Below are 16,510 nucleotides of genomic sequence, written 5' to 3'. Positions count from 1 at the left end.
TATGTATCATTTTTTTGCTCATTTATTATATATTGCTTTGCATTATTTTAATATGTGTGATTTTCTCCCCTAATGAATTATAATATTTTTAAAATTATGGCCCACGTTCTATTAAATTTTCTAATTTGCAAAGTGAAACTCACTACTAGAAACAAAGAGAAGTTTAATAATATTTGCTGAGTCTATGGAAGAATTCAAGTAGTCCTATATAGCTGATTTATTGCTATTGTTGTCATCATCATTACTATTATCATTATTGACCTTCTTGGCATATGTATATGAGCATATATGGTATAGGGGAGAAGGAAAGCTATTATAATACAGTCACAATAGGCTCTTTAATAGTCTTGGCCAAACCTTCTCTTAAGAACCTGTGATGTAGCAGGAAAAAATGCTAGAAATAGTTCTTTTTACCTCTGAGCACTCTCAAAATCTAAAAATCACTTAATAATTCACAAGACCATAATGCGATTTTATTACAAACAGAACAGTTTGTGGACAGCACACAAAATTAGAGTGACATATCCCTATATCAAGGTAAGTAAGGAAGAATTTTGATTTCTCAGAAACAGCAAAGGGGAGTGAATTCAATAAGAATAGCTATAAAACTCAGAATCCATATGTGTAACTGAGGCTGGATCAGTGGACAAGTTCAATTCCATACCTGAGAGTGATTTGCAGCCATTTGGGTTATCAGGTTGTATTTCATACCCATCTGTACAAAAGCACTTGTAGGTCCCATATGTATTGATGCATTGCTGGCTACACGGAAATCCCAAGGAGCATTCGTCAACGTCCACACATGTTTTACCATCATCCTTCAGTTGGAATCCAGGCCAGCATTTGCACTAAAGAATGAGAAACAAGTATAATCATTTCATATCATTGTCACTGTCTTTTCCTATTGGATATCCTCTTAGCATGATTCAAGTAAGAAAATCATTTAAGAATAGATAATGACAGGGTGCCTGGATAGCTCAGTCAGTTAAGCATCTGACTCTTGGTTTTAGCTCAGGTCATGATCTCATGGTTTTATGAGTTTGAGCTCCATATCGGGCTCCATGCTGACAGCATGGGACTCTCTGTCTCCCTCTCTCTTTGACCTACCCCCACTCATGCTGTCTCTGTGTCTCTCAAAATAAGTAAGTAAACTTTAAAAAATAAATTAATTAAAAAAAAAAGAATAGATAATGGCAAGTCTTTCTGTCTCCAGGGATTAACCTTTAATAAGAATTATGTATATTAAGTAATATTAAAGCTAAAAACAAATTCTCCCAAATATCTTCATTTGATCATCCGAGGTTGGCAAGATTTTTATAAAAGTTAACTGACATCATCAAAGCCATGTGGCCATATCATGGCAAGGACCACAAAACTAGTCAACTTCCTTCATTCTTTTTCTACTGCATTATCTTGACTTTTTAGAAGACTTTAACGATCATAAGAATTAATGATTATTCAGAGCTTTGAAGATTACTAGCATTGGTACATATGCTATTTCAACAGGGCCTTACAGAAATCAGTGATGTAGGTATTATTATTTTTAGTTAACTGATGAAAAGCTAGAGACATACGGGTGAAGTTGCCCAGATAAAGCCAGAGGATTGCTGAGACTGTCTATAACATATACTAAGGCACAATTAATATTGGTCAACTGGGTCTGATCCCATAACTTGGCATGCTGATGCTGTTTGGAGAAATAAAATAATATTAACATAATTTCCCACTATAATTTAATCAATTTTTGTGTCATCATATCTTTTGTTCAGCATCTCTCTATCATGTACTATATGAAGCTCTGATGATGATATGCAATATTTACTAACCAGCATGTAAATTCTGATGTCACACCATAGTATGTCTTTGCAGTCCTGAAAATAATGACGTACTGTGACTGGTCACTGTCTTTCAGGTCTATATTCAATCTCTGCCAGGCAGCATATGAGAATTATAATTATACAAAATGAATCTATAATTGGCCAGATGATTATGATCATACTAATCTTTACCAAGACTCTTTAGCACTCTTGGAATTAAGGAACGTGTGAATATTGAGAAGGACAGTGAGTTAAAAAGAAACCCTAAATCATTATGAGTAACTAGTATCCAAGGGTTATTCAAAGCAAACATTTAATAACCTAGATTATTTATCTGAGGATAAAATGTGATGGCAGATCTTTGTATCTATTGGGAAAAAAATCAGAGAGATATATGTGCATTTATTAAATAGTAAGCAAACAATTGAGTTTTTTAAGCACAAAAAAACACCATTATTTGGTGGAGAGGCCACTTCATCTTCACCCAGAAATGTTCCAAAGCAAACTAAATGGCTGTTACTAAGTTCTTTTATAAGGAATGAATTGCTTTAAGCTCATAATGAATTGCTTAAGCGCTTTCATTGTTAACAATTTACACCAATATTTAGCTAATAATTCTCAGCAATTACAAGTTGTTTTAAGTCAAAACAAGAGCCACAGCTTGATTTCCTAAACTCTCCTCATCAAACTCTTACTTTCTTTGAGAAGACTTATCCTGCTACCTGTTTAAGGAAGTCAGGACAATCAGTGCTTTGCTATGGCAAAGGAAAATGAGGTGATTAATGTCACCTAAGTGTACACTTAAAAATTGTTAAAATGGTAGGGGAGCCTAGGTGGCTCAGTAGGTTGAGCGTCCGACTCTTGATTTTGGCTCAGGTCATGATCTCATGGTTCCTGGGACTGAGCCCCGAGTCATTCCGGCTCTGCGCTGACAGCATAGAGATTTTCTCTCCCTCTTTCTCCCTATGTCTCTACCCCTCCCTCTCTTTCTGCTCCTCCCTCACTCAGGCTCTCTTTCTCTGTCAAAAATAAATAAATGAAAAAAGTTGGTTAAAATGGTAAATTTTATGTTATGTATATTTTACCACAATTTTTAAAAAATATTTTTTAAAAAAACACAAGTAGAAAATGACAGGATACTAAAATAAATCACTGAAAAGGACTAGAGTAGGGATCACTTAGGCCAGAAACCAGAGATCCATAGGCTGACATAGGGCACTGTTGAATTCAAGGAGCACTTTAGGACAAGTAAAAGGAATTTTAATAGAATGTACTGAATTCCTCTCAGAGAGTATTATAAAAGGAAATAAACAGTGTCCTAATTTTAATGGGATTTCTGAAAATCACTTTGAATGGCTAACATCAGGTTTATAGAACTACTATATCAAATAGAACTACTATATCAAATAGCTTCCACATTTATAGAAAATCAATTTCTTAATGTAAAATTGGTAAAAGTTACTAAATATAGATTTCCATAAACAAATGAAATATGTTTAAGAGGTTATCAGTAAGTTTTTAAAAGATTATTTATTGAAAAGGAAGATTTTTTTAAAAGATCATTTCCCCCAATCCGTTAACCTTGTTTTAACAAAAACATTTTTGCTCCCAAATAACCCAAAGGTCTCAGTTGGACATTCTACCAGCCTAGCTTTCATAAGTTGAGTGAAATAAAAGAATAATCATTTGTACCTTCAAAGATAAAAGATGAGAGATTAATCTATACTGGAAAATGAGTTTTAAATTTTCTCATTTTCATTTACCAAAAAAACCCATTTTTTATGAAAGTGAGATTTATGTATTTTCAATATCATCTTAATTTTTCTCACCATCAAGAATGACTTCAAATTTTCCTGATTTGTATTTATTTTTATATAGGATCATATAGCTACCAGAAAGAAATATAGCTACCCAAACTTTTCCTATTAAATTCAGAGAAGTTTCTTTGTAGCTTTTTAAGCAATATTTTACAAATATTATTTCTAATACATACATTAAAACTTATTTCTCTCCCAGAAGTACATTTATTTTTACATGGTAAATTATCCTTCACATCAAAATAAGATCCTTGCTTTAGTAAATGTTATTACTCCCTGCTGAATAGTTAGATACACTGTATTTGTCTTACAACAAACGTGCAAATTGTTCACAGTCCATAAGGTCTAAATTTTGCTTTTGTAAGCAATTTTCATTTTATTGCAGAATTTGGTGGAGGATTTATTGCCATGTTCTATAGCTATTGTAATGAAAAATGGGTTACTGGATATTTTTCTCCATTTCCTGGAAAAGAGAAACCAATAAGCTGACTTCCCCCCCCCCAAATATATAAGCATTTTGTTGTATATAAGGCTTTTTACTCAATTTCCTATCAACAAATTATCATGAATATAAATATAAGTGTGTGTATGTATGTGTATGTATATGTATACATATATACATATTTTTAACACAATATGTAAAATATTAGCTTTGAAACTTTATTTAAATCTCTCATTTCTGATTCTGCTTGAATTTTTATATTGGTCTTGTTTCCCCAAAAGATATTTTATTTTATTCATTAGTTTTGACATGTGTACATATTCAAGAATGCTATTCATAGCAATTCTGTCAGGTATCAGACACAGAGACTTTCTAAATGATTAAATAAATATATTACCTATTTTAACTAGAATTCTCACTTCATTCTATGACCCCTTCTGAGAAGTCAAGGTGAAAATACTGATTTTTTTAAAGTTATCAACAAACAAGTATTTCTGTATGATGGTCTTATAAAGTAATTAAAATAGTACGATTTAATATGATGCTCTGGATGATATCTATTTCTACCACAGTAGTTTTCTAAATATGGCATTTCTGAGTACTAAGTACTTCTTATATGCAGGCATTATGAAAATACTGAAGCTCATTTGGATGTTATATCAAAAGGTGGTCATCTAATATTCTATGATTATTAGGTTTTACCACCATATTTGTTATGATAGATTTTAAATACACGTAGAAAAAAATTTAAGGAGATCTACTTTGAAATTTAAGTTTTTAGATGGAAAGATACACAGATGCTAGATAGATGGATGACAGACAGATTCTATGATTTATAAATTCCATAAACATATAGAAATATAGAATATATTATACAGATACAACTAAAGCACTATTTATAAACTCTGCATTGAAATTGTAACTAATTATCTGTAATATTTCTATGACCTGTTCCCTAATATTTCAAGAAACACTTTATATTCATTGTGCATAAGTCACTAATAATATTTTTTTCTGCTCCATTGGGTTTCAAAATATTTATTGCCAAAATTGATTATCTGATAGATACTCATCTCATTAAGAGTTATTTTGGTTCATTGTCTTGTTTCATTTTACCAACAATACAATGTTATAAGTGACTACACGTGTGTTTTAAGTCTGTAAATTAAAAAAAAAAATTAATGTTTATTTTTGAGAGAAAGAGACAGAGTGTAAGCAGGGGAGGAGCGGAGAGAGAGGGAGACACAGAATCTGAAGCAGGCTCCAGGCTCTGAGCTGTCAGCACAGAGCCCAATGCGGGGCTTGAACCCACAGACTGTGAGATCATGACCTGAGCCAAGGTCAGACGCTTAACCAACTGAGCCACCCAGGCACCCCTTTAAGTCTATAAATTTAACCAAGTCTTAATACAGTATTCAAACTAAAAAAATATTTTTCATAACAAATGTAGCTTCCTTAGTGTTTTGGTTTTTATCCCTGTTTTTGCATAGAGGAAAATGATCATTGTAGTTTTCTGGTTTCATCTACATACAATTAAATCCTATCAATGTAGTTAAATTAATCACAATACCAGAAACTCAGAGATTACAGATGCCAAAGTGGTTGGCTAAATTTACCATTAGACAGAAGTGGCCTATCATGGGATGTCAAAGCTGGCAAGAAAAAAGATACAACATCTTTGCAATATACAAATATTTTCTCTAGCATGCTTTAAAGAAAGATAGCCACAATTTAACCTCTTTAGTAGTGAGAAATGAGACAGCTCTTTCCAAGTAAAGAGTATTTTACAACACTTTTCCTTATACTGAACAGAATCCGCCTCCTAATTTATAATTCCAACCTTCGAAACAAACTCAGACTAGGTTGCTCCCTATTCCAGTACTTCATATATTTGAATACAGATAACAATTCATCTTTGCTCCAGGGAAAACTCCTAAAGGTGTGTGTTCCATACTCCTTATGCTTCTGGATGTACAAATTTGTATACACTACAATCTGTCAAGGTTCCTCTTAAAATGCCCTGTCCATAAATGTGCATAGTACCCCAGGTGTGTTCTGATCAGTGTGGAATTCAGTAGAATAAAATCTAACCTCTGTAATAGTATAACTGGCATTAGACTGAGTCTGTGTTTTAGAGGAGCCTGTCCTATTGCTGATTCAGACAGAACTAGTGTTCACTTAAAAACCGTGACTTCTGAATGAATTGCTCTTCCTAAGATTTCCCCAACCATAATCAAACTTACTGTACAGCTTTAATTTTATGTTCATTTGCATCCTCCTTTCCAACATGAATGAAAAGGAGATGTTTTTAAGAGCTATTCTTGCCAATCAGTTTTGTCAGTGAATCACCCTCCTCAGGAAAATGGTACTAACAAAAGTCAATTAGGATGTTAGGCATGATATATTTTTAGTGTACCTGCACTCAGTCCTAATAATTCATGTGTTCTGTTTTTTTTCTGTTTATATGAAAAATATTGTATTATCCAATGTTGTGGTAGACAGATGCTAAATCCATTTCACTTCAAAGATGGGAGAAAGAATGAGGGAAGAAATGAGAACTTAAGAGTTGCAGACATATTTTTGTGCCACCAACATGGCAGTATCTTCCTAAACACTGGTCTTCTGTTGATTTTGTTTTTCTTTATGTTCAGCATACATTGAAAATGTTCAACATTTTCATATATCTTCAACAATATTATGATGCATTTTAAGTCTTACAGTTATAGTAGATTAAATAGCGTTCACTATCTCAAATTCTAATGTATCATGTGATTTGCTATTTTTGATGAGTACCTACCTTGTAACTGACTGGAAGGTCTTGACAATCTTGAGAACATCCACTGACTTTCTTACTCAAACATTCATTTATATGGCAGTTTCTCTCATCTGAGCCATCGCCACAGTCATCCTTATTGTCACAAAGACCTCCACTGGGAATGCACCTGCCATTTTTGCACATAAAAAATGAACTGTTGCATGACTGTTCTGGAAAAAGAAAATAAAACAAATGGAACATAAAGGGCATGCCATTGCTTTATACTACAATTGTTGAAAACATTCACAAATATGATAACTTATCTGTCAAAAATTATGGTAAATATATGTGCATCTACAATTCTCTATACATAGTGTAATATTTTATACACAAAATATAAAAAAAAATCAAGGGCAAAATGTACTTTCATGTTCAACACTTATTGAAAATCTTTCTTTGCCATGAAAATTAACAATCAAAATAAGCATCTCTAGTAAAATTAATGGAGTATTTCTGTCTTCACCTATATTGTGAAGATGAAATTTAAAAGTATGATGATAGTTTGACATTTCCCTCAAGCCACAGGTCTCTAAGAAATTATATGTCACTAAAAATTAAGAATCTAGAATCGGTAGATATTCCTAAATTCTTTTTCTTCCTGGAAATATAACGTTGACATTTTTAAGTCAGGGCATAAAAAGGACATTTGTGGTGAATAATAGTTTTTCCAAATATATCTATGGAAAGGAGTTTAGGTTTTGCAGGTACTTATAACCTGATGACTTGAATATTACTCATTATCATACATGATAAAAGAAAGCCTATTAGCATGTAAAGTACATGAGAAAAAAGCAATTGGGTTTATTTTAAATATATGACTATGTATTCAGTCTTTGGAATAGTGAAATGATAAATAGACCAAGTTTGGCTATGTATGTATTTCTGTTCAAGTGATATGCAATTTATTTCATTGTGCCTAAGTATGACTCATACAGACTTTCTCTCAGTAAATCTCAGCTTATTTTATGTTTAAATTTTCAAATAGGACCATACCAGAAAATTATTTTCACATAATCATGTATTAAGAAAAAAATAACTTTTTCAAAGGGGGCAAGGCGATGGATTCATTAAGTTCATTGCCTCAAATCTTTGTATTTTGGCACAGATTTAAATTTCTAAAAGTAGTTTCAAAACATAGTTGATTACTAGGATCCTGCATGGTATCACTTGAAACATCATATGCTTAATTATTTGCATTTTTCCTTGAATATCATACTAGAATGACAATCAGAGTCACAGTTTTGCCATTAAAAAGCAAATGTTGCGGGGGCATCTGGGTGGATCAGTCTGTTGGGCGTCTGATTTTGGTTCAGGTCATGGTCTCATGGTTCATGGGTTCGAGTCCCACATCACGCTCTGTGCTGACAGCTCAGAGCCTGGAGTCTGCTTTGGAATCTGTGTCTCCCTCTCTCTCTCTGCCCTCCCCTTCCCCCAGCTGACACTGTCTCTATCTCTTAAAAATGAATAAACTTTAAAAAATACTTAAAAATATAAAGTAAAAAGCAAATTGTGGAATAAGCATATTATATATTTTCTGTACCTGCACTTTTGCACTTTGGGTTTAAAGGTGCTTCATCAGAATGGTCAGGGCAATCAAAGTCTCCATCACACTGCCATTGAGTACTTAGGAGGCATCGTCCATCAGTACAACTAAATTCTTCCACATTACACTGTCGATATGCTAGAGACAAAAAAACAAACCTTCTAATTCATATAACAAATACTCATTAAAACTACATCCCCCAATGTACACTATACCTAGTTAACCATGGGAGTTACCCATGTCTCCTATGATAAATGTTTCTAATTTCTTTTAGGAACAGTGGTCATAATGAAGAGATATTTGTGGTTGAAAAGTAGGATTAAGGGCCAGAAAATAAAGTAAAAAACAAGGCAATCTTAGTGTTTCTGAGTGAGGAAACAGAAATGCAATACTCGAGGATACGATACCATCTCTGTTCACCTATTATCTGTCTTCTAAAAATTTCCCTCTGAATGAAAAACAAGAATAAAGCTATTAATTTTTTTTCAAGACTAAGCTTGATTAGGTATAGCACCAGAACATATGGATGAAGTGATTCCGAGTTATAATAATAATTCTCAGAAGCTGTAATGCTATGTTTGTGTTTGGGAAGCAGTGTTGAAAGTGTAAAGACATTGCTAAAATGAAAGAAAAGTAAATTTATAAAGCAATAAAAACAAAACTATAGTAATTATCCTATATATTGATACTTAGAGGTATTAAAAAGCTTTATTCAAATCACAGTATCAACCCATCAATTTTTAATGTTCATATCTATGCCTGTTTGTAAGTAAAACTCATTTGATTTTGAATATTATGAGTATTAGATTGAATTTCTCCTAAGTTTGTTAACCATAAAAACTATCATTTCCATTAAGAAACTTTCTGGTAAATCTGGCAAATATTCTACTTTTGAAAAGAGGGAATAAGATCTGTATGTTTATTAACAAATAGACAAAATTCCAATAGAAAAATAATTCAACAATGATTATATAATTGAGATGTTTGTCACATAGAATGGCAAAATTAGAGAGTTCTAAAATACTCCAGTTTCCCTGGTCTTTCTTCCCTCCTGTTCCTCACTAGTTCATTCTCCTCAGTCAATAGGTCAATATGTACATTACATTCAAGTCTCTCCCAGCCCAGTAACAATAAAAATCCATCCACATAACTCTTAACTATACCTTACTCTTCTTTCCTACTACCCTAGCCAGCGTTTCCTCACTTATCTCCAGCTCTTCCTGAATTCATTAATATCCATTTCCACATCTGCCTTCTGAAATTCCTCTTTGAGCTAACAAATACCAAGTGACAAGTGAATTCAAAGGTGTCTCAGACTCTTTATCTATTTCACTTTCCTTCAGCATTTGATGTTGAGCACACTACCCTGTAAATAATTTCCTAATTTAATATTTATAATCCACTCTCCTGGACATCTTTCTAACTTCACGTTTGCTGTTCCCTTTTATCCTTCTTTCTGTATGAAGTCAACTCCTGTTCCATCCTAAAATATTGCAGGTGAAGCCCTAACTTCAATCTTCAACATGTTGCTTTCCCCTTTTCCTTTCTGCAGTGCTGGGTGTTCTCATTCTTGGCTACATTTTGAATATCATCTTTATGCCAATGACCACCAAATTAATCTTATTTTCCTGGTTATCCTTTGGTCTCTGGAACTAAATTTTCAAACACTCACTGTACAGCTCTATGTGATTGTCTGATTAACACTTCATATTCAAAGTATCCAAAATTAATTCTTTTTTACATTTCTCTTCTCCATCTGCAAAACTTGGCCCTTAATCTCTTGTGTTCCAACGTTCATTAATAGTAACACACCATCCACCAAGTCATCCGAGCTAGAAATTCTCCTTTCTCCTCCATATCTGACCGTAGATGAATTCTGACTCATTCTGTTCTCCTCATTCCACCATTTCTGCCCTGGCTTATCATCACATCATTAGTCATCAGAACTATTGCAATAATTTTCTAGTTATCTTACTTTCTCCCTAATGTCTCCCCTCTCCCAGGGTAATATTTCATCCACTCTGCTGAAAAAGATGGTCCTGAAACATATTTTGACTGTGGCATTTCCCTATTTCAAATGTGTGTTGCCAACTAGGAGCCAAATAATTAAAAACAAATTCCTTAACAAATATTCCAGACTTTTTAGAATCCAGCTTCAACTTTCTAACTTACCTCAGAAAAGACTAATTGCTATTCTTCAACCATGTCAATTTACAGTCATTTGTAAACATATAAAGAACTTTCTATGTGTGCAGAACTATTTTTAGCACTTTACAAATATTAACTTAATTCTCTTAACATCCTTAATATATATATTATACATTATATATATTATACATTATATATAACAAATATATGTATATAATATATATATAATATATATATTTAATTAAATATATATATTTAAATATATATATATATATTTTTTTTTTTTAATAGATGAAGAATTTGGGTACAAAAAGGTGAAATAACTTTTCAAAGATCACACAGATAGTAAGGGGCAGGGCCAGGATCTGGACCCAGGCTGTATGCCTCTAAGGTCCAAGCTTTTAACCACTGTGTATGTTCTCTACCATCCAAATATGACTTTCTCTAACAATCCTTGCTTCTGTATTCTTTAGTGACTCAAAAATTATTCTCTCAGCTTTGCTCCCATGTATTGTGATTCTTATTGCCATCTGACAATGTGTGCTATTTTTCTATATTGTATTTCTGATCTTCCTGTTTGTCTGCAATTTCTTCTATCTCTGTCCCATTCATCTCCATATCAACTGAGTAAGTGTCTAACAGAGGGAAGGTATTCAATCAGAATTAATTGTACTTCCGATTAACACCTTGAGCTATGATGTATCTTTTAAAACATCACATTGAATCTATGACTTAATGGTGAAATGATCATAAAAACTGGTATCCAATGATTTCTATCAGAGATTGCTATCAAAAACCAAGGCTATAGACACAACACAGGAAGAACAAAAGAGGGCACTAAATCTACTGCCTTTCATCATTCATCATTATATGTGGATTTTAATGTTTTTCATTTTACGTTTACTCATGTATGTATTTAAGTTTTTTTTTGCTTCTTACAAAAATACTAGGTTCATGTAAGAATTCAATTTCAACTAGGAATTTTTAATGATTTTCACTACAAAAGTTATATTTGTATTTGTGTGTATATTATATATGTACTGGTCCTATAAATATATATGCAATAAGATAAATTTTATCATTATATTATTCAATTTTAACAAATAAGTGTACATGTAAAAGGATAAGGTGAAAGGAAAATATTACGTATCCAATTTCTCTGATAGTTGTGAATTCTTTTTTCTCTCACTCAAGTATTTCATTTGGCTATAAGACTGACCTAGCTAGCCATATATTGTCTTTAAAGTTTAAAGCACTTTAAACCAAAAACATTTTCATAAACATTTCCCTGTGTGGCTCCTAATAAGAATATGCTACACGTAGGCATGATCTCCAAGTCAATGTGTAATTAAGCTAGAGTTTAAAGAAGTTATTGTGGCACATCTATATATTACTGAGTTTACATGTCCTTAGTGCATAAAGAAATGTGTTGTTCTTGTATTTATGTAATTCTTAAGATATCTTAAAAGATTCTTACTCAGCCTGACAACATCTTCTATGAAAAGTTTGGGTATACTTACCGCACTGCAGTGACTCATCGGAGCCATCTCCACAGTCATCATCATGGTCACAAACAAACTGCTTGGGGATGCACACTTTATTATGACACATGAAAGCATTTTCATCACATGTATTATTGGGAGCTAATAAAGATACCACAAATAATAAAGTTAGATGAGTACCTATTTCATCTTCCCCCACCTTAGGACTTTGGGGAATGTATGCTATTATACTCAATAATTCATAGTTATTTACCAAAAAATAAAAGTTTGCTCAATATTCCATTCATAATATATATATGGACATACATATAAATTCATAATATATATTAACATGCATATATTTATATATGAAATATATGAACGCTGATTCAAAGTTTTAGTATTAATACATTCACCAATTCCACAGTGACCCTGAAATTTCAGGCCGTTTAGCAATTTGTAAGTTTGCTAAAGGATGAAATCAAAAGTTCATAAGTGGTAAAAAAATCATTCAACTGTAATAATGTGGCTGGGTTTTTTCTCTCCTTATGCCTGCAGGATTGCTAGTAAAGTGATAAAAACCTTGCTTCTTTGTGAAAAATGAACCTGAAAAGACTACCGAGTGCTAATGCTCATGATGGAAGTGAAAAGAAAACATCAAAATAGCTAAGAAAACTATTGTTTCTAAGATGAAAATAAAACTTGGGTGACTTTGGGATATTGAAATAGGTTAAGATCTATGGTCTGATAAGCCCAACAAGTAAGTACCACATCAAATTAAGAATACTGATCCATGAAATGGAATACTGATTCTTTTGGAACCCTGATTCATGAAAACAATGCTCTAACAAGGGTACTAACCAATGGGGAAAATAGTTGACCAAAATGTCCAATAACCTTCAGCAAAAGTCCAAAAACTGGTAAGTTTTGCAGAGTAAATAAACTTTAATACTATATGCATGGAATCATAGTGGTTTGAGGAGAACATTTAAATATTTTCAATTACTTTGTCTAATATTTAAAAGATTAATGTATGTTAGGACTCAAGGTTGTTTGAGATATTTTGAATATAAAAAATCTGCTATAGAATAGATGCTAACTAAACTTATTATAGTAATTACTGTAAAATATCACATAGACCAAACCATTATGTTGTTTACCTAAAGCTCATATAATGTTATATGTCAATTATATCTCACTTTTAAGTAAAATAAAAAAAGTATCTGATATATGTCACTATAGTATACTAGAAAGAGAAAGGTTTTGCAAAAAGTCACTCTGCTACTTATGATTTATATCTTATGGAAGGTTTTTACTTTCTTGTTTTATCTGTTTCTTTATTCACTTAACGGGAATGATAAGATCCGTCTGATAAACTTCTTGCAAGAACCAGATAAGGTATATGAAGCAGATCAGCTTATTTTAGGTACTCAGTAAATTCCCAGGTGCTATTTAAATTCCCATCTATTTAACAACTATTTTTGGCAGATTCCCAAAAACATTTCATTGAGATACTGTGGGAATTCAATAATGTAAATAAAACAACCTAACAATATAATTGACATATAATGGGCACTTGAAAAAATTTACATGCCTTCTAACTCCCCCCACCACATCCATGTCTTAATAGGTACTTCTCTCTACCTAGAATAACTCTCTTTTTTCTCTTTGTCCTTCATTACTAAGATAATGTTATTTCTTTTCCTTGAAATCCTTCTATGACACTTTTACCCTTTGTTATATAATATTTATTGATGATGACCTAGTATCTTCTATATTTAATTTGGTATTTAAAGTATTATAATTATTCTTTTACCCATATTCAAAAAAGGAAATCTCTGCTTTCAAGTCTGTAATGACTACAATAGAGATATGGGTAAGTAAAACAAAAAGGATTCCTTGGATTTAATCAAGTGTAACTTATTTCCAACAAATTTGTTTTCAAAAAAGATATGGAAGCCATGTAGAAGTAGCATTAAAACTTCCCATTATAATCATAGTAAAATTCAGTTACTAATAACTCCGCTAACTTTGAACTCTGTGACAGTTATATAACTCAAGTGAATTATGCCAATTCTAACACATGAATTATTCTTTAAAACGCCAAGCAACAGAGGCTTATTTGGCATTAACGCTTTCAGGTCACTTGAGTACAATTTGTTGTACTTTAGCATAATTTACTTAACAGCACCCATGTGGTCCAAAAGTGTTAATATGTCTCCCAGAGTGTTAACTTACTACAATAGCAATAGTATATTGGGGCCATCTGGATCACTGAATTGACGCGTAATCCTTTGTTATGTAGCCCTCAGTGGCCCCATTGACCTTTACAGACACACATATCAGTTTCAATATCAAAGTGAACTATTCTATAATAGCATGAGTTTTGAACACATAGGCCTGTCTCATAGTTTTCTTTTTCTTTCTCCACTTTAACTACCCCGTCCACCCATATATACATACCCACACAGACATACACCTATATTATGGCTTCAAATACAGTATTAAAGACCTGAAGACAGGTCATTGGAGAAATGATTGGCAGAATTCATTTTAATGGCCAGAATTCACAGCACTGCTTCTGACAACTTGCTCAGCTCAATGGATCCCCTATGTGACCTTGGGACAGTTTTCAAATATTCAGGCCCCTCATTCTCTTGATCATGCAAAATATTTTATCTAAATTTTTACTACTGAGTAATTCCGTGATGAACATTTCCTGAGGTGACCAAGAGTCAGAAACTTAGTAAATTGTTTGACCTCCAAAGGTGTTCCCCTGATCCCCCAGCTTCATTCAGCTATATCCATACTATTTTTACCTGACCTAAGGGTTAATACCCTCTCCTCAGGACTAATAGGTGTTTACTGACCTTCTGATCAGTAGTTATTTGGGATCACATCAGTCATTTATAGAGTGTCTGTAATAGGCAATCTAAAACACTTTGTGGGGGTGGGGTTCTAAAAAGAAAATAACAAATCTACTATAGTCACACAACATCAGATAGCTACATCATCTCAGAAGAGAAGAGATGGGTCTGTGTTCATCAGAATGGTTTTTAAATGGGTAATCCCAATGTTCATGTTTGAAAATCTCTGGACAGTAGCTGGTTAGAGGGGTTGCTGAACTACTCTGATGACAACATCCCACCTGATTAATTCTGGTACTATGTGTGAGTCTAGGGAGTGGGAAAGTGAGAGAAAATGTGAGATGGTAAATACTACAAAAGCAAGAGTCTGAGGGTGCTGCGGCAGCTTTCCTTCACATGTCTTACCGCAGCCTGCTGTGGAGAGCTCATCACTTCCATTTGGACAGTCCCTTTCACCATCACAAAGCCAGTGCCGTGGCACACAGGCATGGGAGCCCTGACAGCTGAACATGTCAGTCGCACAAGTGGCAGTGCCTGAAACCCAAGGAAAGAATGCCATTAAGATCACTGCATGTCTGCTGGGAAAGTCTAACATTTATATTTCCCTTAGAAAGAAAGGACACAGAAGAATGTTGCTAACAAGGAAGAGATTGTAGCTATTTGGAATCATTAGATAGCATCCTTCTCCTACAGATGTTTACACATTTTCCTCCCAGAATGCATTTCTTGCTAATTGCAAGTGTCAGATTTCTTAAGGCTACATGGCAGAAAACAAGAAAGATCTTTTCTGCTTGTAACATGTAGCAAAGCATAGGTATGTCATAGACTTGTGAATAAACTTTGATAACGTTTCTAAAAGACAGAACCTATAAGGATAATAATAATAATAGTAATAGTTATAATAACAATGTAATGATAATAATGAATTTTTTATTGCTTAATATATGCTAGGCACATAATATATTCACTCATTTAATTTTTGCAGTAATCCCAACCAGTAGACTATTATTAGCCTTATTTCACTGAAAGAAAACTGAGCCTCAGAGAAGTTGAAAGTCCCACAGGTTGAGCTAGGAGTCCAAAACTCTTCTGATTGCTAAGCACCTTCTCTTAACCACTAATGCTATGACTGTTACTCCCCACCTTGTGTTGGCTGAAAAGAATAAATGTATGCATGTTCCTTTTTTTCATACACACTTAATAAATAGAATTTACCTTTGCTCTGTCAATTCAATGTCCCTTTAGATGTATGATGTTTTTCAGATGTGTACAGAAAGAAAAAAAATGCTTGCTGACTTTCACTATAAATTCAAAGGGTCATTGGTGGTTTCTTTGTTTCTCCTTATGTGGGTATAGGGTAAACATATGAAACAGAACATGATTATTTCTCATGATATTTTCCTAGCTCCTGCTTTTATTTATATAACATGTTTGTTGAGTGAATCAGTTACATGACCCTCAAATCATGTTCTAACTTTTCTTTAACTTCATTTTCCTGGGAGCAAAAGCTGCCCATAGAAAGATGCTAGAAAGAAAGAAAGAAAGAAAGAAAGAAAGAAAGAAAGAAAGAAAGAAAGAAA

General features: G+C 33.0%; 1 protein-coding gene across 1 annotated transcript in view; it reads right to left on the bottom strand.

Annotated features, from left to right (window-relative positions):
- The window catches only part of LRP1B (LDL receptor related protein 1B), a 1,876,868-nt gene that overhangs the window by 258,876 nt on the left and 1,601,482 nt on the right, over positions 1-16,510 (bottom strand). The window contains exons 52-56 of the mRNA XM_049615676.1: positions 15,336-15,464; positions 12,103-12,225; positions 8,432-8,572; positions 6,874-7,061; positions 665-848 (exon numbers count right to left, since the gene is read on the bottom strand). Of these exons, the coding sequence (XP_049471633.1) occupies positions 665-848; positions 6,874-7,061; positions 8,432-8,572; positions 12,103-12,225; positions 15,336-15,464 (765 nt within the window). The remainder of the gene's footprint in view (positions 1-664; positions 849-6,873; positions 7,062-8,431; positions 8,573-12,102; positions 12,226-15,335; positions 15,465-16,510) is intronic.

Source organism: Panthera uncia (genome assembly GCF_023721935.1).
Source record: "Panthera uncia isolate 11264 chromosome C1 unlocalized genomic scaffold, Puncia_PCG_1.0 HiC_scaffold_3, whole genome shotgun sequence".
Taxonomy (NCBI): domain Eukaryota; kingdom Metazoa; phylum Chordata; class Mammalia; order Carnivora; family Felidae; genus Panthera; species Panthera uncia.
Note: the sequence above shows the minus strand (reverse complement) of the source record. Positions and strands in the feature narration are given on the sequence as shown.